This window comes from Galeopterus variegatus, unplaced genomic scaffold (genome assembly GCF_000696425.1).
Source record: "Galeopterus variegatus unplaced genomic scaffold, G_variegatus-3.0.2 Scaffold200, whole genome shotgun sequence".
Taxonomy (NCBI): Eukaryota; Metazoa; Chordata; class Mammalia; order Dermoptera; family Cynocephalidae; genus Galeopterus; species Galeopterus variegatus.
In genome coordinates this window covers 388,883-412,304 of record NW_007726311.1, presented here as the reverse complement: position 1 = coordinate 412,304, position 23,422 = coordinate 388,883, and the positions used below count along the sequence as shown (strand labels likewise).

Sequence of the window (23,422 nt, the reverse complement as noted above, 5' to 3'; positions counted from 1 at the left end):
ACATCTGAGCCTCTCACTGGGAAGGAGTGAAACATCAGGATTCTGGTGCCTGACCTTGTTTTCATTTTATTATTGGGGACTGGGGATGCAGAGTATCTACGAGTCCTTTAGATATAGGTCCAGACACATGCAGCGTAGCAGAATCGTCGCACAGAATTCCTAGGAAGGGAGCAAAAAGGAGAGTTTCAGGTGGTGGTTACCATTTAAAGGAGCCTTACCTCTGCTCTGAACTACTTATTTCTTGATTAATAATTGTGGAAAGCATTTCTACTTTGGAACTTGGTTGCAAAATCCCAGGACTTTACTGACCATCCACCCTAAACCCTGCATGAGCCTGGTAACTCACACTGCTGCACAGTGAAGACAGAAACACAGCGTACGCCTACCTGCACAGTGTCCGACTCATCCAGAATGAGAAGCAGGCTATGGCCATGGTGGTGTCCAGTGGCACCTTTTGTAGCCCTAACATGGTGCAGCATGAAGCAGAGGTGCCCTAGAGATCTTGGTCTGACAGGGGGTTGTTAGCTTTTTGAATGTGGGGTTACATTTTCACAAACTGCTAAGAGTTTCTGTTCATGATAACGTGACAAACTAATATGACATTTTGATTTTTTCCTCAGGATATAAAATTGGTATTAAAAATTTATTGAAGCCTGAAGTGAGAGACTTCTGGGAGAAATTAGGAAGCTATGTGGCCACTGAAGAAGAAGGGGGCCATGTGGACTTCTTTGTGCCACTTGGAGCGTCAGGTCAGCTTTGAACACACTGTAGAAAGATGGTGGTCATGCTGACTTTATGATGATATCTTGTGAATTTGTGAAATGCCCTCAGGTCAAATGATTCTGTCACATTTCACTCTTTATCTTTTTCTCTCTGATACCTCACATACCCAGGTATTTGGAGGAAGAAGGGATTAGGGATAGTAACCTGTCTCTGCAGAAATAAAGTCATTAATGGCAAGACCCAGCAGCATTATTTGTATTTATTCTGGAAAACACGATAATATCAGCCTCCATAATATACGGGAAGGTGCCTGACTAGCATGGGGAACAGAATCAATCTGAGAGAACTTCCTCTGCTGTGTACTGAACCTTCTGTGAGCATGAACTTGGTGACCAAGAACTTGAACTTGAGTCCTGCTCATGACACTTTTTAGCTGTGTAGCCTGTGGCAAGTTTGTGTACCTCCATTTGAAAGTTAGGATAATAGTACATTATCTTACCTTAAGGACTTGTGAATACCAAAATAATAAAAATATTTAAATAATAAAAATAAATAATAATGTAAATACTTAATATTAGCAACAATGAAGAGCTTTTTAAAGATGAGTGTGGCAGGTGATCATTGAGGTTGCTGATATATGGGGGTACTTCAACAAGTTCGTGGAAAAATAGTGCTGAAAGATATGACTCTTTCCGTGACCTTTTTGAAATCCCCTTGTAATTTTAAATGCCTGTCTGTCTAGAGTCAGCCAGCATGATTCAAAGTTGATTTCAATGCTTGAAGAGAAATTTCAGATATATTAAGTCAAATTCACTCTGAATATTTGCTAAAGTCTCTGCGTTCACTAGCTATGTTGTTTTACAAAGCAGAGGAAGGAAGAGGAAATGTGAAGTTTAATTTTCTCAAACTGTTTCTTATTATCCATTCCTTAGGGAACTGTGAGTTTTAAAATTCTTCCTAATCCTCAGATTTCACAGGACTATTCAGTATGTGCAAAGCATGCCCTTGGCAGGCTTCAACCAAACGGAAGGAAAAGACAAAAAGGATGGGAAGGGGTTTAAAAGAAAACACAATACTGTGAAACATTTTGTAAATAATTTTACAAGGTTAGTGCAATACATATATGAAATCTCAGCTATGTAGAAAATGTGCCTAGAAAAATCTAGGAGAAAATATACCGAAATTTTGACAGCATCTATTTCTAGATGTGTTTTATAATTTTTCTACTTTTGAAATCAGTTTTAAAAGACTACAAAGAGTATGAATGGTGTAATCCTGGTGTTTAAAACATGTGTGTGGGTGGGTGGGGAGGGTGGTGGTGGTACATGTATGTATAGAAAAGGGTTTTAAAGGATGTATACCAAGGTGTTAACATTAGTTGGATAGGATGATAAGTGCGTTTTCCTTTTTTCCTCCTTTTTAAAAATGCCTTTGTCTGCCTCTATCTTCTATAATAAACTAAAATTACTTTTATAATAAGAGCAAAGCAAAATTTTCAACTGGAGTAGAAGGAAAAGAAAGGCTATGGGAAAGTAAGAGAGTAAGGGAAAGGGAGAAAAGAACCGTGGATTTGGTGACATAAAAATTGTCTCAAGTGAAACTTAATAGCATCCAAAAAACAGATCCCTCACTACCATTCTGGGCCCTAACACCACCACTGCAATTCTCATCAAATGTAATATCCGTCTGGATGAACCATCAAAGACCCTTGTCTTAGTCAAAAAATCCCTTTTTCCACCACCTCAGGCACCACTCTTGAGTTTGTCATCCCCAGTAGTTGTCTCTCCTCTGAAATCTTGATGTCAGGCATTCGTTCTGAGTACCACCTCTATATCTTGTACTCCAGTGTGCCCACCTCAGCAGTTCTTTGCCTGAAGCCCTCCACTCTATGTGTTACTGCTTTTTCACTCTCTAGCACCAGGCCTTAATCCTCGCTTCCTTCCTTGTTAAACTTGGATTTAATAGCCCAACGTTATCATCACTCCCTCACAAAGAATATGAACTTCCTTGTCTCCCTCTCTCCTGGCTAAATCCCACTCATTTGGCTAAATCCTGAATCTAGTTAGAACACAGCTATCTGCATACACCGTGCACAGCACCACGCACTTTGGTGCACAGCCTGCCTGCACCAAAGCAGCTGAAGACTGCTGGAAAAAGTCATACAGCTGTTCCAGGTGGTTTAGCTTTCCTTTGAGGACATGAATATCAAATGAAATTGCAACACTACAGAGCAATCCTACTACATTTCCTTGGTAAATTCATTTTCCCACTTTTTGAGATGGCAGTTTCATCCCTTCTCCTCTTTAGTCAATCTTTCAATAACCCCATCTCTCAGCTTTTGGCCTCACCTTTTACTTCCCTGAGAAAACAGAATCATATGGGAAGTCCCTAATGTCTCTCTCACCACCAAATCCCCCACCTGCCCGACGCCTTACTTTTCATTCCGTCTTCCCTTCTGTTAACGATGGAAGCAGCGCCCCTGCTCCAAGAGCAACTTCCAGTCGGACTCTGTATCCCGTTGCCTTCCATCTTCCCAAGACTTCACTCCTACACGCAAATCTTCTTCTATAGCCTCATTTCTCTTTATTGGATTCTTCCGATCAAATCAGAAGCATCTGTAGTATATCCTACGTTTTTTAAGAAAAAGATAATTAACTTTCACTCACCACTTTTTAAATTGACTAGACTAGTGATTCTCCAACTTTGGTGTGTACTATAATCACCTGAAGGCCTTGTTAAGCTGCACATTCCTGGGCCCCACCTAGAGTTTTGGGTTCAGTTAGGTCTGGGGTGGGGCCAGAGAATTTTCATTTCTAGCAAGTTCCCAGCTGAGGATGCCGGTCCCAAGCCACAGCCATCGGTCCACACTGATTGCCTCTGCCTTCCTCACCTCCCATTCTCTCCTCAAGTTCCTCCAAGGGCTCTCTTTAGCTCTACTGAAACTGCTCTTGGAAGACTGTAAGTGATTTCCATGTGCCCAAATCCATGGTCCCTTCCCCATCCTCTCCTTGCTTTGGCTTCTTCCTTGGAAGCATTTGATGCAGATGAACCCCCCTCCCCCAAAATACTCTTCTTCTCTTGGTCCCCTAATACCACACTCTCCTTGTTTCCCCCCCTCAGTGGCCCTTCTTTCTCTGCAGAACCCTAAAATATGCCCCAAGGCTTGATCCTAGACTCTCCCTTTTTCCATATATACACTCTTACCCTAGGCAATCTCATTTATTCTGATGTCTCTAAATTCAGTCTAGATGCTGAAGACTCCCAAATTTATGTCTCCAGCTCTGAAATCTCTGTGCTGCAGATTCATATATAACTTGTCATCTTCATATGAAAGTTTAATTTGAATGTCTAATAGATATCTCAACATTGATACACCTAGAACAAACTCTTGATTGCCTCCCCAACACCAAACCTACCCCTGCCCCAGGACTCCTCAGTAAAAATATCATTCACTCGGTTACTGCATAAGCCAAAAATCTGTCATTTTGGATATCATTTGAAACATTTTTAGGCAGCTTTATTGAGGTGTAATTGATTTCAATAAACCATACATATTTAAAGAGTGCAATTGGATAAATTTTGACATGTATACACACCCTGTAAAACCATAAAACAATCAAGGAAATGAACATATTTATCTCCCTCAAAAGTTTCCTCACGCCCCTCTGTAGTTTCTTTCTCCGGCTTTTTCCCACCCCCAACCTGAGATCTACTTTCTCTCACTATACATTACTTTGCATTTTCTAGAATTTTCTGTATATGAAATCATACAGTATATGTTCTTTTTAGACTTCTTTCAGTCAGGGTAATTATTTTAGATTGTCCATTTGACGCATGTATCAATGGCTCATTTCTTTTACTGCTGGGAATTACTACATTGTATGGATATACCACGATTTGTTTATCCGTTCATCTGTGGGTAGGTATTTGAGTTCTTTCCAGTTTCTGGCTTTTACAAATAAAGCTGCTGTGAACATATGCCTTCACTTCTCTGGGATAAATAAGAGTGGAATGCCTGGATCATATGATAGGTGTATGTTTAACTTTTTAAAAACCAGCTAAACTGTTTACCAAAGTGGTTGTACCATTTTACATTTCCACTAGGAGTATATGTGAACTCCCATCGCCCAACACTCCACCGCTTGGTGTGGTTACTCTTCTTAATTTTAGCCACATAAGTCAATGTACAGTGGTATATAATTGTGGTTTTAATTTGCATTTTTGTAATGACTAAATTCTGAGAATCTTTTCATGTACATATTTGCTATTCATATGTCTTCCTTGGTGAAGTGTCTGTTCAAATCTTTTGCCTATTTTTAAAACTAGGTTATCTTCTCCCAGTCTATGACGTGTTTTCCTTCTGAACAGTTTCTTTAAAGAGCAGAAGTTCTTAATTTTGATGAACTTGGATTTATCAAGGTTTTCTTTTTATAGATCATGCTTTTGGTATCATATCTAAACATGCTTTGCCTAACCAAAGGTCACACAGATTTCCTCCTATGTTTTCATCTAAATAATTTATAGTTGTAAGTTTGACATTTAGCTTTGTGATCCATTTGATTTATTTATTTATTTTTTTAATAGAAACTGAGGTATGGATTGAGGTTTATTTTTTCTTTTCACAAATGGATATCTAATCTTTCTATGACCATTCCTTGTAAAGACTATCTTTTTCCCAGTGAATTTTATTTGCACCTTTATTGAAATCAGTTGACTGTATATGTGTAGGTCCACTTTTGGACTTTCTATTTGATTTTATTGATTTCTTTATCAATGAAAACATTAGGCACTAGTAAGGTAGAGACATCCCAACCTTTCAGCTCCTGCCATCTTGTTCCAATCAGTAATTGAAGCATTCTGGAGTAATTATTTATTCTTGGACCTCAAAGAATTAAAATACATTGGTTTCATTCCAAGTAATTCAATCTGTATGCTGAATTCAAGAATTCAATCTATATGCTGTGTCATTGAAGAAGGAGTAAAATTAATACCAAGGTAAATTTGGACCATTATATTCCATCCAGTGTTTAACTTTTAAATCTGTCCTCTTACAATGAGACTTCTCCTTTGAGTCCAACTATTTTAGAAAATATATGAGGATTTTTCTGTCTTTGGGCTGAGTAATCCAAGTCTGAAAATAAGCACCAGGTCAAACTCCACGTCCTCTTTCTCCACCCTGTTGCTTAATCCTCAGAAATTAAGTGTTTGAGCTTTGGTGTTTCGGTATGAAATATAAAGTGCTTATGGACTGTTCCATGGAAGCATTTGAATTGAAGATGGCAACTGCTAGTGGCCTTTCTTGGCCAGCTCTTTACTACTCCTAAGTAATATTTAACTGTTCCATGGCAAAACCTGTGACTAAACTAACACAAGTACTTTTGACTGTGCAGAGGCTGGAATAGAAGTTCTTTCTCAGCTGTCTCAACTAACTGGCACCTTCTTTACGGCCCCCACTGGGATTGCAACTGGCTCTTACCAACATAGTAAGTGTATGTAGGAGCTGACAACCATGCCTAGCCTAATAGCATACACCAACTCCAGGATCTCCACAAGACAAAGTAGGGTTAATAGTACTGATGTGGCTGTTATCAATTCCTTCTGTGAGAGAATGCTATCACTTCCCAGACTGGGTAATCCCATAACACTCAGTCATTTCCTTAGAAGGGGATTATTTATTGCAAATATTTTGCTTCAAATCATCATTTGCAAAAACTCTATTGAAAAGTTATCTTTAAGAGTTAAGCAAAGATGTATACTTGCTAATCTAGAGAAATAATAAGTACAAAGAATAGTTTTTCTTATCAAGATGGTTTTGTTTGGAAAAATGAATTGCAGGTACAAAGAAATGGCAAAGAGGCTCACTTAGGTTGCATTTCAGTAACATTATCTGAGAGGAAAAACAGTCAAAGATAAAATACACCTGAAAGCAAATTTTCATTTAGATACTAAAGCTGCATATTTGGATCAAAATGTAACTTTGGCTGACCAACAAGAGAACCAAATTGCTTTGCTACAGGAACAGTAATCACTTTCTTTTTTTTTTTTTTCTTTGTCTTTTTGTCTTTTTCCGTGTCCGGCAACGGATCGCAACCCTCAGTGTTGCCCCCATACTGGACCGGGGACCAGCAACGGGATCGCAACCCTTGGTGTTGCTCCCGCGCCTCGCTCAGCCAGTGAGCGGGCACCGGTCCACATGTGGGATCCGAACCCTCGGGCGGGAGCGCCGCCACACTTCCCAAGTGGCGCACTATCCAGTGCGCCACCGGGCCGGCCCGTCCTTTAAAACTCTCTCAATTCCTATCAAGGAGGGACTGGTGTGATGTAGAAACTGTATAAAACATTGCTCCTCTACTCCCAAATGCCTAGGGCCTTTCAGGACTGAGGAAAGCTGGTGTGATTGTGAAACGTGTAAGGGAAAAGGTTCCATGTGGATATAACAAAAAGCATGTTCACTTGATATAGTTTTGAAGCAGAAATCACTCATTAATTTTAATTAATATAGCAACATCACCGAATGATAACCTATTTGGCTCTGTGGCAAGAGAAATTGGCCTAGCAGAGCATAGGGTGAGGACAGGTTGTTTGCAATAGGGAACTGGTTTTCTTCTCCTCCTCTGACCCCCTTCCTCCGGCTCAGCCTCCTTTCCCCTCTCTTCTTCTTCTCTTTATTAAAGAACTTGTTATTAGGCTTTTCACATTTGTCAAGAAGAGTAGGGGAAATAAAGCAAATAATGCTATCCATCCATTCAGGACAGAAAATCAAATTTAATGTATCACTGTATCATTCAGTAATTGCTTTTTAAAGAGACAAACTTTCTTAAGCACCTGCTTCAGTCATGGAGATATATTTGCAGATAGAAGTTTGACATAATTTATGAAAGATACAGGGTTGGCTATGACAGGGTTGGCTTGGAATGGCATGATGGGAAAACTAGGCAGACTGAGATTTTCTTGTATTTTCACTCAGGATAAAAAGACAAAGCAGCATATTTTTACTTAGTTGACTGCTCTGCTTCTATTCTATTCTACTATTCTATTTTTGATTTCAAATAGAATATGTCAACCTTGTCTATTAAAAAGTAGATAGTCATTTGAAATGATTCATTGTGTCCTTTTTGAGTTTCTAATTTTACCCTTGAAAGCAGACTATGGGTGTTTATTTTAGCCTTCTAATGAGAAAGGATAATAAACCCGATATTACTAAAACTGAGTTTTTGTTGTACTTTAAACAAGTAGAATTCTTTCATCTGAGCTCAAGTCTGCAATAATAAAAGGAGAAAATAATGTCAGTTCTTAGTGATTGGCTGGGACCACTTGAAAGGACCCCCCCTTGCATCTACTTCAGCGAATTAAAGCTGCAGACGTGGTGCAGCTTCACGGACTTCCTGGAAGACTCCTTGAGATCAGTAAGGAAACTGTTACGACCTTTCTTCAGGGAGTTGCAGAAGAGCATCAGTGGCAGGATGATAGGTAAGAACTCTCACTTCTGCCGCTGCAGGTTAACTGTGAAGTTTGTTTCCTCTCCAGTGCGAACACAGATTTAGGAATGGCACAAGTAAAATTTCACTCTTGAGCATCTTCAGTAGAACTTTATCCCTTATGTCTTTCATATTTCCTTTTAAGTATAATGAATACCCACCAAGAATAAATATATTTAAGTTCAAAATGCAGAAGCTAGTTCCTGTTTTAAATTTTTACCATTTTATTAATTCCTATCAGTCAACTATTTACCTAGACAAAATTTAGTGTCTGTTAAGCCAGAGTTTCCCACTACAATTTGCTCTAAAAGTGAAGCACCAACATCCCAGTAAAATACCGCTTACACTGCAGCACGTATTACAAAAACTGTTCTACAATTTAAGTTCTATTTATTTTCTGTCTAAATTATATAATTTGGTGATGGGATCTACGGTCCTTTGCTGAGCCTATTGGACATCCCTGAATTTATTTTCCCATTCCCACTTCATTCCCATGATTGAATTGTCACAATAGAGCCTTTTGGAAACAATTTAGTGTCTCAATTTTGCATCATCACCTAAATTAGTCCATTCTTTAAAGCAAAGTATTTTTCACCATTGGGTAAATAGGGTTTTTCCCCCTCATCTGTAACTACGTATTCAATTTTTTCCCCTAACACTTCCACCTCACTAAAACACCATTACAATCACTATGCATCTATTTCTTTCTTCCCTTCCCTTCCCCTGTTCCTTATTTAATGTCTATTTACATAGTTACTGTCTACAGGAGAGCTGTAATACATAAGTGTTCATGCAGATAATTTATCTGTCAATATATGTCGTATATCTCTTTCCATAAATACCTCCTAAGCAGGAAATTGTCTTGTTTTTTGTACTATCCAGTCTACCACATTTAGGTTTTCAAACAATATTTAGCAGTAACTATGAAGCGATGTAAACAGGGGGAAATTATTTCTCCTGGTTCTTTTATAAATATTAAGGACTAGAGAGAAAAGTGGAAAGGTAAACTTTTAAAAAGTAGTAGTATTTTTTTGATGATAGAAAAAACATGTTTTCAAATAAATGCATATTGTTTAAAATAATATAAAAAGATGTCAGTATATGTATGTTTGTATGTTATTTCTTATGGACTTTAAAAAGTATTTATGTGTTTGAGCACAAAGGTAGAGGGAGTGTGGAGGAATTTTTGCTAGGATTGAGAATGTATCAATTCAACTTATATGGTTCCTTTTCACATGTTCTGTCCTTATCGTCCAATTTATAGATTTCATTTAATATCAGCTTTGCCAGGGTGGCCACTTTTTATACGCTGTCCATTTAAATTGCTTTGGCCCATTTTATATTTTATTATAGTGGAAACAATAGAATTTCATGACGTAATAGAATTTTTATTCCTCTTCTTTACATTTTTATCCACTAAAAAGCACCTGTGAGGACTGAGTTGTTTTCTTTTTTATCACATCTCTTACGTGAATTAATACAGGGTGCATGGCCTTATATTAACAGGGCAGTTTATGTTCGACACCATGAGTACGGCCAACATTCTTAATAACCAAGAAGTCGCACGAGCTCTGGCAGATGGACTGACAGAACTGTCCAAAGAAGATTCTGTAAGTGTTTCTTTGGAGAAAGCAAACTATAAAAACCCCAACATTTAAATAAATTCTTAGTTTACATTTACCATTTTTTATCAGTTTATCCCTTCAGGGGCACAGTTCCGCAGAGGAACTACATCAGTTTATAAAAATAGCCACTGAGAGATTCTGGGCCCAAGATGTTCATGTGTTAGGTATGGGGAACACTCAGGTGGGAAAATCTTCTAGGTTATTTACAGTTTATTCCATTGTGCACTGTTTTCTGTCTTGCGTGCTTGATTTCAATCAGACGTGATTTCTTAAAAAAACATGTTAGTGGCTTTATATTGCACATAAACATTATAAAACAGTGAGAACAATTACCACCACGAGGAAAAAATTGAGAAAGTGTGAAACCAGATATAAAAAGATAAAGAGCAGGGCCGGCCCGGTGGCGCACTGGATAGTGCGCCGCTTGGGAAGTGCGGCGGTGCTCCCGCCGAGGGTTCGGATCCCACATACAGACCGGTTCCCGCTCACTGGCTGAGCGAGGCACGGGAGCAACACCGAGGGTTGCGATCCCGTTGCCGGTCCCCGGTCCGGTACGGGGGCAACACTGAGGGTTGCGATCCATTGCCGGACACGGACAAAGACAAAAGACAAAAAAAAAAAAAAAAAAAAAGGGCAGGGGGGGCTAGTTGAGGGGGGAGGGGAAAGAAAAAAAAAAAAAAAAAAAAAGGGCAGGGGGGGCTAGTTGAGGGGGGAGGGGAAAGAAAAAAAAAAAAAAAAAAAAAGGGCAGGGGGGGCTAGTTGAGGGGGGAGGGGAAAGAAAAAAAAAAAAAAAAAAAAAGGGCAGGGGGGGCTAGTTGAGGGGGGAGGGGAAAGAAAAAAAAAAAAAAAAAAAAAGGGCAGGGGGGGCTAGTTGAGGGGGGAGGGGAAAGAAAAAAAAAAAAAAAAAAAAAGGGCAGGGGGGGCTAGTTGAGGGGGGAGGGGAAAGAAAAAAAAAAAAAAAAAAAAAGGGCAGGGGGGGCTAGTTGAGGGGGGAGGGGAAAGAAAAAAAAAAAAAAAAAAAAAAAAAAAAAAAAAAAAAAAAGATAAAGAGCAGAGGGGGCTAGTTGAGCGAGGAAGGGAAAGAGAACACAAAAGAACAGAAATAAACCAGTAATTTGGTCGGAGACAAATATAGGGGAAGCCTGAAGAAATATTTTCATCAGAAGCAAATCTTAGATGCTCCCCCAGAAAAGTCAGCTCACATTTCAGAAGGCGGTGAAGTGAGGAGAGGCCGGTCTACAAACCCCCAAAGGTGACAGCCAGGCTGTGGGACATGAGATGTGCCACTCTCAGTGTTGGAGAATTCGGGGATAGGATGGGAGTAGGGACGACGTTACCATACTCACTGCTGTACAAGGTCTTTAGTTTTCTATGGAAAGATTCTCAGATCCTTCTCTTTCACCGAAGTCATTCTACTTTGTGGGTGAATTTAACACTGTCGCTGTGCACATTCTCTCTCGTCATTCTTGCGTATCTGCTCTGGTTCACCTCGGCTTCCTGGGCCTGCACCGGCCCTCTCCAGGCTGGCTGTACTGTTGGAGACTGAGGGGTCACAGTGAGCCACGACCTGCCTCCTCTGAGGACTCAGCTCAGCAGCGTTCTAGCCAGAGCTCGGCAGCTGGAGGAGCTAAGACACTGGCGAGCTTTGCTGATTGAGTGAGCAGGGACCTTCACAGCGATGACTCTGCCCTGCTCCCGAAACACACAAGAATTACTAACCATTTCTGGTGTAGGTTCAGTATACTTATTCCCACCTAATTATCTGAAAATAACCATTTATGATATAATTTTGATGGCATTCACCCTATAGCCTAAGAGAACCTCAAATTTGGGCGCCTCGGGTGTTTTCCCAGCAGTTCTGCTGTGCTAGCCTCTCTCCCAGGACTTCTTTCCCCTGAAAGATAACAGTAAGATCCCTTCTGTCTACTTTCCTCATTTGGCCAAGAGGTTGGTGCGGGCCACTTTGGTTCTGAAGATCTTGAGAGACCTTCTGCAAGACTTTGGCATTCCAACTGGATTGTGACAAAAAGTTGAGAACCAAGAGTATATATAGTATCTAGCATATGAAATTAACTAGAAAGTTCCATTTGTTGGTTATTGAGTAATAGCTACTTTGTCTTCTGGACATGTAAATTAATTAGGTAGAAAGCTGAAAAGTCTACTAAAAATATCTTCTCTTTTCTGCTGCACTTTTGATGACCTGCATTTCAGATGAATGTTTTAAATAGTGATTTTTTTGGGGGGGCGGAGGGTGTTTTTCAGGACAAACCTCTGGAATTATTGTCATATATTCTGTCGAAGAAATGTAGTACAAAGAACGAAGATTTTGAAGGAAATGTTATTCTGACAAAATGTGACCCAAAGGCAACATCCAATTTGCACATGAAGGTGAAGTTGCTGCTGCACTTTTGTGTCATTGCTTCACCGTAGAGTTAGGCACATGTGGTGAAGAAATTCAGAAACAATAGTGCTAGTTATACCTGGAAAGCTTTAACCTGTCATTTTTCCTAAGAACTTCATTTTCATGGACTATTATAAAAAAGGATGTTTTGTGTTTTCATGAAATGAGTAACATTTAAGCCACTTAAATGCATAAACTGCACCATGTTGACGTCAGTAACACTATTTGGTTGTGGGAGAAAAGTCGGAAATTCTCATTTTGCTTTGCTCCCTATTCAGTTGAGTCCTGAGGTAAAGAGAATTTTTTATTTTTTCATTTGCAGCCTAGGACACTTTTTTTTTTTAAATGAAACTAAGGATGGTTCTTTTTTTTCTTATTTGAAATTCAAAATCATAAAAGAAAAAACTGGGTTTGAAGCTAATTCTTCAGGCAAAGAAGAATAATTTTGCCAGTTCATATTCAGAATTTGAATATTCTTGGTTAAGTGAAATAATCAGGATTCAGGAAACACTGAGGATTGCATTGTCATTCAGAGAGCCAATTTCTATCTAGGGAAAATGTCATTTTAGAACCATTTTATACTCATAGAAAAGTCACCTATCTTTGATACTTGAAGGCTTGAGATACCACCCCCTAAAACAGATTCACCGTGGAGACTGCTGTAGGAATAGCCTTGTGAGTTCCCCTGGCAGGCAAATCACCTGTTGCCCTATTAACCTGATATTCTGCAAGTATTTGTTAATGCTTCCCTAGAGGATAGCATAGTACAGGGCCAGGGCAGGCATGGACAGCTGGTGGCAATGTCCCCTCTGCCAAGCTGCCCCAAACTAGCCCAGCAAATCAAAAGGCCTGCAATTATTCAGACCCACCCATCTGAGGTTTAATCCCCACCCCTCCCACCAAGTGGCTTATTCTTCCCAACCACAGGCATCACCCTGAGGGGAGACTTAAACACATTTCTGGGGGCATCAAACCCTTTATAAGGTGGAGCCCTGCTGGCTGGGTGCTTGATCCCTAAATCTGTCTTTTTAGGAAACTCTTGTGGACCACTTCTTGGGCAGAGATCAATCCCTGATCTTTTCAGTTCAGTTCCCTAAATATTTCTGGGAGATAACCATGTGCTGGGCACCATGTTAGACAGACTCTGGGAATAGACAGCTAAATAAGACACAGCCCCTGCCTTCAGGGTGGATGGGCCCTACACACAAGTAGTGTATAGACCCACACACAGAATACACAGGCTGGGGTGGGAACTTTAGGACGGGCATTTAGATTCCCTTTCTGCAGCCACAATATCTTTGAGATTCTTGGGGATTATTCTCTCTAGAGGATGGATATAGTTTCCATTCATCCTTCAGCCTGGGAAAGCCTTTGAAAAATAGCACCCAGGCCTCTAATACCACTCATTACCCTTGGTTCACTAAAGAGAATGGTCAACAGCTAACCCACATTATACAGGTTTCAAATTCCTCCAAAGCCCTCACCATATGTGGGTGAATCCTGACTCCCTGGAAACTTTGCTGGAGTTCTTTCATCCATCTTTATTCTTAAGGGTAAAGCTATCACTCCAAACCTTGGGCATACAGACCTTAGAAATGCCCCTCTTTGGAGCGAGAAAACTTTAAGAAAGCAATAAGGACAAAACGATAGGTGCTTCCTCTTCTGAAGTGTTACTTTTACATTTGAAAGATCTAACTACTGGTGAGAACCATTTCTGGCATCTCTGACTCCTAAGGGAATGGTCACTTGTAGCATTTCCTCTCAAAGACACTTTCATTCTTGAATTTTCTTGGATTTCTTTTGCAAAATAAAATGCACAATGAATTACGACTTCTCAACCTGTTGTTGACCTAAACATATAATCATGTTACTAAACTAATGCATGAAATTTGGGCTTAAAATTGCCTCATTGCTGGAAATCACTGGGCTGTAATAAAATTACAGAAATGTAAAACTCCTTAATGCCTAGGAATTTCTTTGATGTCTCACTTTCTTAAAATCAAATTAGAAAAAATATGTGTTGGATTCACATTTGGTTTTTAATATTTAACATTAAAGAACTTGTACACAAGCCTGCAATACAAATTTGGAGATCCTTAGGAGGAAGAACCACAGCTTAAACATAAGGGCTGAATTAGAATAAAATGGAAAAGCTTTTTTTCTCTTCACCCTAGGGTTTATTTTTAAAACTGTAGATATTCATTCAGAAGCCTTAGGAGCCAAAGGAGAGGAAAGTAAAAGTTTCTCTGAGGCAACGGTTTTAAAGATCCTTCCATAGGGGCTTGTATAACAGGGGTTACTGTCAAATCCAGGCCTGTGTGTCTGTCTGTCTATCTGTTATCTATTATCTATCTCTCTCTCTGTCATTTTGCTGCCCAGTCATCAGTTCCTCCTTGTTTTCATCTGCCTGTAGTGTTTACGCTGATACCATGCAACCACGGTGATAGGTCGCAGCTAGAATCAGAGTTGTTCCTGAGCAATACCTGTCATTTTCACAACTATCTCTGGCCCCTAATCCTGGCAGCTGACTGTTTTCTGGCAGAAGCATCAGCAGTGACTAGGATGTCTCTGGAAAATGCAGCGTCTGCCTGTGTTCCATCCTAGAGGAAAATTCCTAGCATGTGATCAAAGGCTAGTTCTGTGAGCTTATTTCCTATGGTCTCCCTTGTATGTCCTGGAGAGAGCCAAGGCAAATGCCTACTAACCCAAAATGGGCAGTTTGTTGCCCCAGTTACATCTTCTGAATTCATACCTAAAAACTAAGTAAGAGATGGCGTCTTAATCTAAAAATAGGCTCTAAAAATCCTAACAATTAGATGTATAGTATAAAGTGAGAGAAGTTGCCATTTTTAGATTCAGACAAAATTACTATGCCAAATCAATTTCCTATCCCTAAAGAAAAATTTGTATTTATTTATTTATTTTATTTATTTATTTATTTATTTTTAAAAGATGACTGGTAAGGGGATATTAACCCTTGACTTGGTGTTGTCAGCACCACGCTCTCCCAAGTGAGCTAACCGGCCATCCCTATATGGGATCCGAACCTGTGGCCTTTGTGTTATCAGCACTACACTCTCCCAAGTGAGCCACGGGCCAGCTCTAGAAAAATTTATATTTAGAAAAACTAGCTGCTGTTGAGCCAGAGGTGAGACAAAGCCACATTGTGAGTGTGAAGGTTCTTCATAACCAAGGTGGTCGGGGGGCCATGTGGACACCTGAATTTTAATGCATAAGCACTCGTGTGAGCCTGTACAGTAGGGTGCTATTCCAGATAAAAATGGCCCTTATCTATGAGACCTGCAGTACAATTCTGTACTGTTTGGATTATCCTAATCTTGGCCCAAACAGTGAGCCTGATTTTCATTTTATGTCTGCAGACACTTTCTACCTACATAACTATTGGCATTGCCATTGACTCAAATTTATTTCACTACTATAAATAATCAGCATGATTATTTATTTAAAAAGAGAGCATTCTACTCAGGGAGAAGTAGTTCTGAATTATTTGTCAAAATACAAAGTAGATCTCCCCCCAGCCATAAGTATATATACATGCCAGGCTGGTTTGGGACAGTCACAGGTGGGGACCATGAAAGAAAGGGTTGAAGATTCTGGAGCAGATGTGAAGTGCTCAGGCTCAGGCCAGGCGGGACCTCAGCAGTCCAGGAATAGAACAGGCTGGATGCAGCCCCAGGGCCCAAGGCTTTACACAGAGACTTCAGGCCACTGTGTAAGAATGTCACCAGGTACAAAATAAAAAATCGTTACTGCCGAAGTAGAGCAAGGCAAAAGGAGTCTTGGTTACAAATGGATGGTTTTCTTCCAGCCTCACCCATCAAGGAGTTACCACTGGTAGTTTTATCTTCAGAAAGGGCAGCAGAAATGTCTGTGAATCATCATTATCTCTTTACATAAACATGAGACTGTTGTTCCATTGCTAGAGTGGACCCTGGGATGCTGCAGCAAGTTGGAGCCAGCTATTTTTTTTTTTCTTCTAATGTGCTAATCTAAAACGACAAGAACAATTAACAAGGTTAAGTGAAGAAAGAATAAGCCATATTTAAATGTGCATGTCTGGAAAGGGTATGTGAATTTTTATAACACATTTTCATTAGGTGAAAAAAGACAGGAATTTTATAAAGTGTTGTGAACTTTTCCTTCTGGCATCTTAAAAATAAGATAACCTATTTGCCCTCAGCTGAGAAGGGCTAGAGCAGAGCTGAGGAAGAAGCCTGTTACCTGAGAATGTATGTAACTTTTTAAGCCTGCTAGAAGCCCCTGAATAACAGTGTCACTCCCCTGCCTCTCAGGGAAAAGGGAGCTTCAGTGAATTAGTTTCTCAAGTATAATATAGTCCAAAGGAAGCTAAAGGCTATTTTTTTAAAACATAAAATTTAATTTTAAGAGAGGCATCACATTTATCAAGCACGTAATTCATTGTGTTTAGGGAACATTGTGGTCAGGGCTGAAGACAGATAGCTTCAGAGGGCCTCTTGTGGGCACAGTCTCGACTGGGCTTTCAGAGATACCAAGGTCTACCTCCAAATAATCAAGTCTCTATTTAATCTTCAGGAAAGAAATGTTATAGAAGACAATTCTCAGAACACAAAGTCAAGTCTCAGCAAAAACGATCTAAATTTTGAGGTGCTGGTTAAACTGGTAAGCCAACTATTACATAATACAAATTTACAATTTGTTTCGCTCCTGACAGTGAAGGTTTAGACTTTGTTCCAGTTTGTTCTTCATTTGCCTTGGAATTTTCCCTTAAGGGGAAAAGACAAATATAATTTGGGTGGGGGGAGGGAATCTAGCTGGTAGATTTTTTTTTACATAAGCCTCAACTGAAAAGAAGTTGAGCCAAAAGAGTGAAGGTGTAACATCTTGGGAGCAAACCCAGTCTATATGTTACTCTGTAATTTTCCAGTATGATTCTCGGATGTCATTTAAAGAGATGGCACATGGATAAGGTCTACAGTTACTCATCAACCCACCAATTTATGGTCTGACTTCAACAGTTGAGTCTAATCAACCTAACATTTAGGGCTCTGTCTGTCTGTAAGAAGGTTGGCACGTGCAGGGAGCTGCAGCACAAGCAGAGGTTGTCCTGTCCTGCTGTAATACACAGCCTGCGCCTGTTACTTTGTATTCTTCATTATCACACTTCATTCTTTCATTCTCAGAATCTTGAAAAGTAGATGTTTTTTGTTTTTTTTTTCTTTTTGTCTTTTTTTTCGTGACTGGTAACGGGATCGCAACCCTTGGTGTCGCACCCGTACCGCGCTCAGCCAGTGAGCGGACCGGTCTCTATATGGGATCCAAACCCTCAGCAGGAGCGCCTCCGTGCTCCCAAGTGCCGCACTCTACTGAGTGCGCCACCGGGCCAGCCCTTGAAAAGTAGATGTTAATAACCACATATGATAGATGAAGAACTAGAGTTAGAAAAGTTAAATGGCTCCCATAAGGTCAGACAACTGGGAGAGGAAAAAGACTTCAATCCTACAGCCCTGAGTCCAGACCCAAGGCTCTTTCTAGCTCCTCAACACCCTGGTGTATCCGCTCACTGCGACAGTGCAGGTTGTAGCCTTCCAGGGTGTGGGTGTTCACTCACCCTCAAATCCATCACCAGGAATCACCAAGGAAGGATGTATTTACATAGTGCAGTGAATCAGATAGCATCTCTTCTGACCATTGGTGATAATATCTGATAATAATTTTTGTATTTATGAGTTTTGTTTTGTTTTGTAGCTGGCTAGTACAGGGATCAGAACCCCTGACCTTGGTATTGTAACACCATACTCTAATCAACTGAGCTAACCAGCCAGCTTCTGACAATAGTTTTAAAACAACAACAAAAGGTTTGACAACTGAAACCTTAAGTCAAAATGATTATAAATGTTGGATAATTCAAATATTTAAAAATATATACATACATAAATACATAAAATATAATATAGACTGCAAGCCAATTGCCAAGTAAGATGCTGATGTATTTTGTAGATGTGTCTAAATAGGTTAATTATATACAGTCTATGTTTTTGAAAGATAAAATTTAAATAACCAATAACATTATGTTTTTAGTATTTCAGAGTGAGTTTTCTCATTCTCTTAAATTATTTTTACATTTTAATTTTAGTTCATGAAATTATGGTTGACTCATCTTGGTGAAAATTACATAGCGCTACACTTAGTATTGTCATTTTTTTTTTTCATTTTAAACAAGATAGTTGTTTAAACAAGAGGTTTGACTTGAAGGGAAAACTATCTAGGATTTATTTATTTATTTATTTTTTATTTTTTATTTATTTTTTGTCTTTTGTCCTTTTCCGTGTCCGGCAACGGATCGCAACCCTCAGTGTTGCCCCCGTACCGGACCGGGGACCGGCAACGGGATCGCAACCCTCGGTGTTGCTCCCGCGCCTCGCTCAGCCAGTGAGCGGGAACCGGTCTGCATGTGGGATCCGAACCCTCGGGTGGGAGCGCCGCCGTGCTTCCCAAGCGGCGCACTATCCAGTGCGCGACCGGGCCGGCCCTCTAGGATTTATTTTTTAAAAGAACAATCTATCCCTACTTAAAGATAGATTGCCCTATATGTCAGAGCTATGTACAAGAAAGTTATAAAATTGTTCTTTGTTTTAAAATGATAAATAAAAAACGTTAAAAATATCCAGTTGAACAACATACACAAGGATTTTTATTTTTTATTTTTGTTAAAACAGTGAGAGCAAAATAACTTGCTGGGATATAAAGATAAGAACTGAACAAGCATGACACTAAGGGAGAAAGAGGGTCTGTATTGGTCTATTTTCTGTTGCTGATAAGAGAAAACCTGAAACTGGGTAATCTATAAAGAAAAGAAGTTTATTTCTTACAGTTTTGGAGGCTGGGAAGTCCAAGGTTGAGGGAGTACATTTGGTGAGGACCTTCTTGGTGGAGACTCTCTACAGAGTCCTGTGGCAGTGCAGGTATCACATGGCAAGGGCTGAGCAAGAGCGCTTCTGTGTGCTTTCTTCCTCTTCTTATAAAGTGCCCAGTCTACTGCCTGGTGACCCATTAAACCATTAATCCATTAATCCATGAATGGATTCATGAGAGCATAGTCCTCATGATACAGTCACCTCTTTCCAAATACCATATTCAGGATTAAATACCACATGAGCTTTGGAGGGGACAGACATTCAGACCATAGAAGGGTCTTTTCACAAAACCAATATTTTTCCCCATCGCATCTCAATTTGATGTCCACCCGCACATACCACTGTCCATTTAGTAAAAAAGTAAAAAAAAAAAAAAAAGTGTGTGCACCTATACCAGTTACTTTATGTACAGTAAAGGAATGGGGAAGGGGAAAATAAAAGAATAGAGGAAACTATACTGAAGTAGTCAGGATGTGGTGGACCCAAATCATGGCTTTCTAACTGAGAATGTACTCTTCATCTGTAAGAACAGCCTTCTGAGGCAAAGCAGCAGGTTCCCTTTTTAGTAGACACCTCCTCTCTGCTGCTGGAACACACCAATTATATCTTCAGCCTCCACTTCCAGCTGTGCAGGTATGTCTGTTTCATTGACTGGAATGTGATCTGCCTCATCGACAAACCCTGTCATTTACAATAGGCTTTCATTAGTTCACTGAGTGGCGTTTGCCTCTTAATCAAGTGCCCTACAGAACCGTCCTGCCCTGCCACCTTCAAATTAATACGATCAGTCTTGACTCCTTCATTGGGCTTTTCGTTGGCCATGATGAGGGCTGGCAGAAGCAGTATTTTCATATTTTATTTGGGATAGTATGGGATATACTTAGTGCTGAAGAGAAAAGAGGAAATTGTGTTCTAAGAGTATTACTAGTTCTGTTCTCAAATATAAGGCCATTTAATTTAAAAATTTAAATATTGTAACTGTTTTCTCTTATAAAGATGCTCATTTTTTACAACTTTTGAAACATACAGATTAAAGAAAAAGAATTTTCTATTTCCAGCAATGAAAATCAATTTCTCCATATATGTAAACAGAGCACATAACCTATTTGGGTATGGAGTTTCTTTAAATTTGTTTATAATTTTTCCCTCTGTATTAAAAAATAAAACAGGACTTTGAAATTTAGAAAACATAGCACATCTGGCAACGTAGCTAGCCAGGAGAGACAGGCTCACAGCTCCCAAGTTGGGTACTTTTTCCTAAATACTGAAAGAAGAACTTAGGTTTCAATCTTACATAAAATGCCAGTAGGAAGCATATTACTTAATAATGAGAGGGTGTCTTAATTCGTTTGTGCTGCTATAACAGAATATCTGAGACTGGTTAATTTATAAAGAACAGAAAAATTTTTTCTCACAGTTCTGGATGCTAGAAGTTCAAGATCAAGGTGTTGGCATCTGTTGAGGGCCCTCTTGCTGCATCCTCACATGGTGGAAGGCTGAAGGGCAAGAAAGGACCAACTCCCTCCGTCAAGCCCCTTTGTAAGGGCTCCTAATCCCATTTATGAGGAAGGAGCCCTCATGGCCATAATCACCTCTTAAAGGACCCACCTCTTAATATTATCACATTGGCAACACCTAAATTTTGGAGGGGACCTATCCCCACCATAGCAGAGGGCTAGATCACTTCAGTTCTTCTGTCTGCAAGATAATAAAACACCACTGGGAAAAAAGAAATAGGAAAACAAACAGGAGTGTTCAACCCAAAGGCTTCATTACTAGACTGTAACCTCCACGAAGGTGGGACTCTGTCTCTTTCTCATCATTACATAGCCAACACCTAGCACGAGACACCTAATATGGAATTGGATGGATAGATGGATAAAAGCAAACTTTCAATCTGCCCACCTTGAGATCCATGATTAGAAGTCCCCTCGCTACCATGGCATCAGGCTGGCCTGATGTGAGGGGTTGTTTGGTGATACTGGGGCTGAGTGATGGCCAGTGAGGTCCTCCATAGTGGGGTGCTAACATGGTTCCTTTCAACCCTGCATATCACAAACCAGAAAGGGGGATCTCCATGTTATTGCTGACTGCCCAATGCTTCCACGGCTCTATCACCTTCGACTTCCAGCTTCTTGAGGCTGTAAGCCTGGAAACAGTCATGATGATCTTCCTATGAGTTCTTACTGCCTTTCTACAGGAGAGAAAGCTCCAGATGGACTCAGCAGAAAAGCGAACTAGAGTTGTCAAGGAACTCTTACAGAGTGAGAGAAAATATGTGCAGACACTGGAAATTGTGAGAGATGTTTATGTAACGCCACTGAAAGCAGCATTGTCATCAAACAGAGCAATTCTGAGTGCTGCAAATATCCAGATCATTTTTTCTGATATTCTGCAGATTTTAAGTCTCAACAGGTAAATCCCGAATAGATATTTTTTAAAGATATTCATTGTGTGGTGGGAGAAGCCCACACTTTATTGCTTCAAAAGCTGCGTGGAGGCTCAGTCATTCCCTGCCCCTCTCAGGGACCCCAATCATCTCACAAAGGGGAGCGGCTCCTCACCACATCATTCACTGCGCTGCCACCAGAGTGGTGATGCCCAGGGGCTACCCCTTCCCCAGTTCACAGCAATGGAGTGAAGAATGGAGTTCAGGGACTGGACATTCTGTAACCAATAGACTGTTCCCACAAAAGACAATGGGAAGGAGAGCCGTATGGCGCTGTGCTGAATCACAAGGTTTAGGTGAGCAACGGGAAAGAAACAGAGGATCTAACAGGATTAAGCCACGGGGACCCTTTGCTTAGAGAGCCCAGGCTAGGGGTCAGTTTATTTTTGTACTTATTTATTTTTCCTTTGGCAGCAGGCCGGCATAGGGATCCATGGGGGTCAGTTTAATAACAGCATAGGTTTCCAGTGTACAGCATGAGAGAGAAAAGTGATCATTTCTACCTGTGGTAAACACAAACCAAGCATGTGCTTCTGACACTAACTCTAGGTAAACGGGAACAAGTCTCTTATTCTCAGTGGGCCCCAACTCCCAACAGATGAAGAGTGGGGACTAGGCGTCTTCTGGTTCCGAGGCCTGTGATGGCTGAATGAGGGATTCCCTTAGATCAACAGGGAGGTGGGCCAAGTGCGGGGTATGGCATTCAGCTGCGGAAGCCACCGGGGGCAGCACTCTCCTCTGAGGACTGTTAAGAAACTTCACCCACCTGCCTGTCCAGTGACATGGGAATGGGACATTCGGGGGAAGCTCTGTTGAGGCCAGCTTGGGGTTCTGACTCAAGGAATTAAGGTTGAGGAGGTAGGATTCCACCATAGATGACCTGTTCCCTCGTGGTGAGCTCCCCCTTCCCTGTTGAATCTGCATTGTTCTGTGTTTCGGACAAAAGTATTTGACTGAAACCCTGCTGTAAAGGACTAGGCTGAAAAAACCTGCACTAATGACAATGAATTAATTGTTTAAGTTAATAGGTCACCGTGGGCTACTATTTCATGGTTATGCTTTCCTCATATTGCAGGCAGTTTCTAGACAACCTGAGAGACAGACTACAGGAATGGGGCCCAGCTCACTGTGTGGGGGAAATAGTCATAAAGTTTGGAAGCCAGTTGAACACGTATACTAATTTCTTCAACAATTATCCCATTGTTCTGAAAACTATTGAGAAGGTAAGTGATTGAGTTACCATCCTGTCATTTTGTTAGACCCTCTGAGCTTGAAAGGAAGTTTTGTGTGCAATCCAAAGGACTAGAGTTAATAGGAAAGGCTTCTTCTCTGCTCTTAGCTTCCAGATCTCCTCCTGTATACTGTGAGCTCTTTGAGGTCAGGGGCCCTGACTTAGGAGCCGGTACAGTGCGTGACACACAGCAGTGCCTGGAAGGTGGTTGTTGAACTGAACTTATCCTCATACAAATTGCCAGACTTTCATCTGCCCCAAATACCCTGTGGCTCACTTACAGGAAAATGTGGAAATGTTCAGCAAATAGGTAGAAGCCACACTGTGAGCTCTGACTCTGCTGCTACAATCCTGTGTGGCCTGTTTTATGTAGAAAGTGAATTAATAATTCATGTATTTCTTGAAATAAGAACAGTCAATTTATGAACTCTGTGAAGTAAGAAATTTCTTGGTCTTAGATTTCCTAGAGAGTTAATTATAAACAATTTTCCTTGTTGTGACATGCCATTACTTAGTCTGAACAAGAATATCCAATTCCCTTCTGTATCATCTGCTCTTGTTGGGATCTCCTCTGATGAGAATAAGATTCCTTTCTTTC

The 23,422-nt window shown here is 40.3% G+C and overlaps 1 protein-coding gene and 1 pseudogene across 6 annotated transcripts in view; one reads left to right on the top strand and one right to left on the bottom strand.

Moving 5' to 3' along the window:
• The window catches only part of ECT2L (epithelial cell transforming 2 like), a 102,776-nt gene that overhangs the window by 69,853 nt on the left and 9,501 nt on the right, over positions 1-23,422 (top strand). For 3 of the 6 annotated variants that reach the window (XR_550005.1, XM_008565559.1, XM_008565579.1), the window contains exons 9-16: positions 621-749; positions 6,114-6,206; positions 8,014-8,193; positions 9,708-9,811; positions 12,077-12,214; positions 16,803-16,889; positions 21,345-21,559; positions 22,669-22,816. Coding sequence is in view for 5 of the 6 variants with exons in the window: in XM_008565559.1 (XP_008563781.1) it covers positions 621-749; positions 6,114-6,206; positions 8,014-8,193; positions 9,708-9,811; positions 12,077-12,214; positions 16,803-16,889; positions 21,345-21,559; positions 22,669-22,816 (1,094 nt within the window). In the remaining variant the exon portion in view is untranslated. The remainder of the gene's footprint in view (positions 1-620; positions 750-6,113; positions 6,207-8,013; positions 8,194-9,707; positions 9,812-12,076; positions 12,215-16,802; positions 16,890-21,344; positions 21,560-22,668; positions 22,817-23,422) is intronic. The other 3 variants (XM_008565570.1, XM_008565564.1, XM_008565573.1) reach the window with 3 other exon arrangements.
• LOC103584614 lies at positions 19,707-20,555 on the bottom strand (annotated as a pseudogene).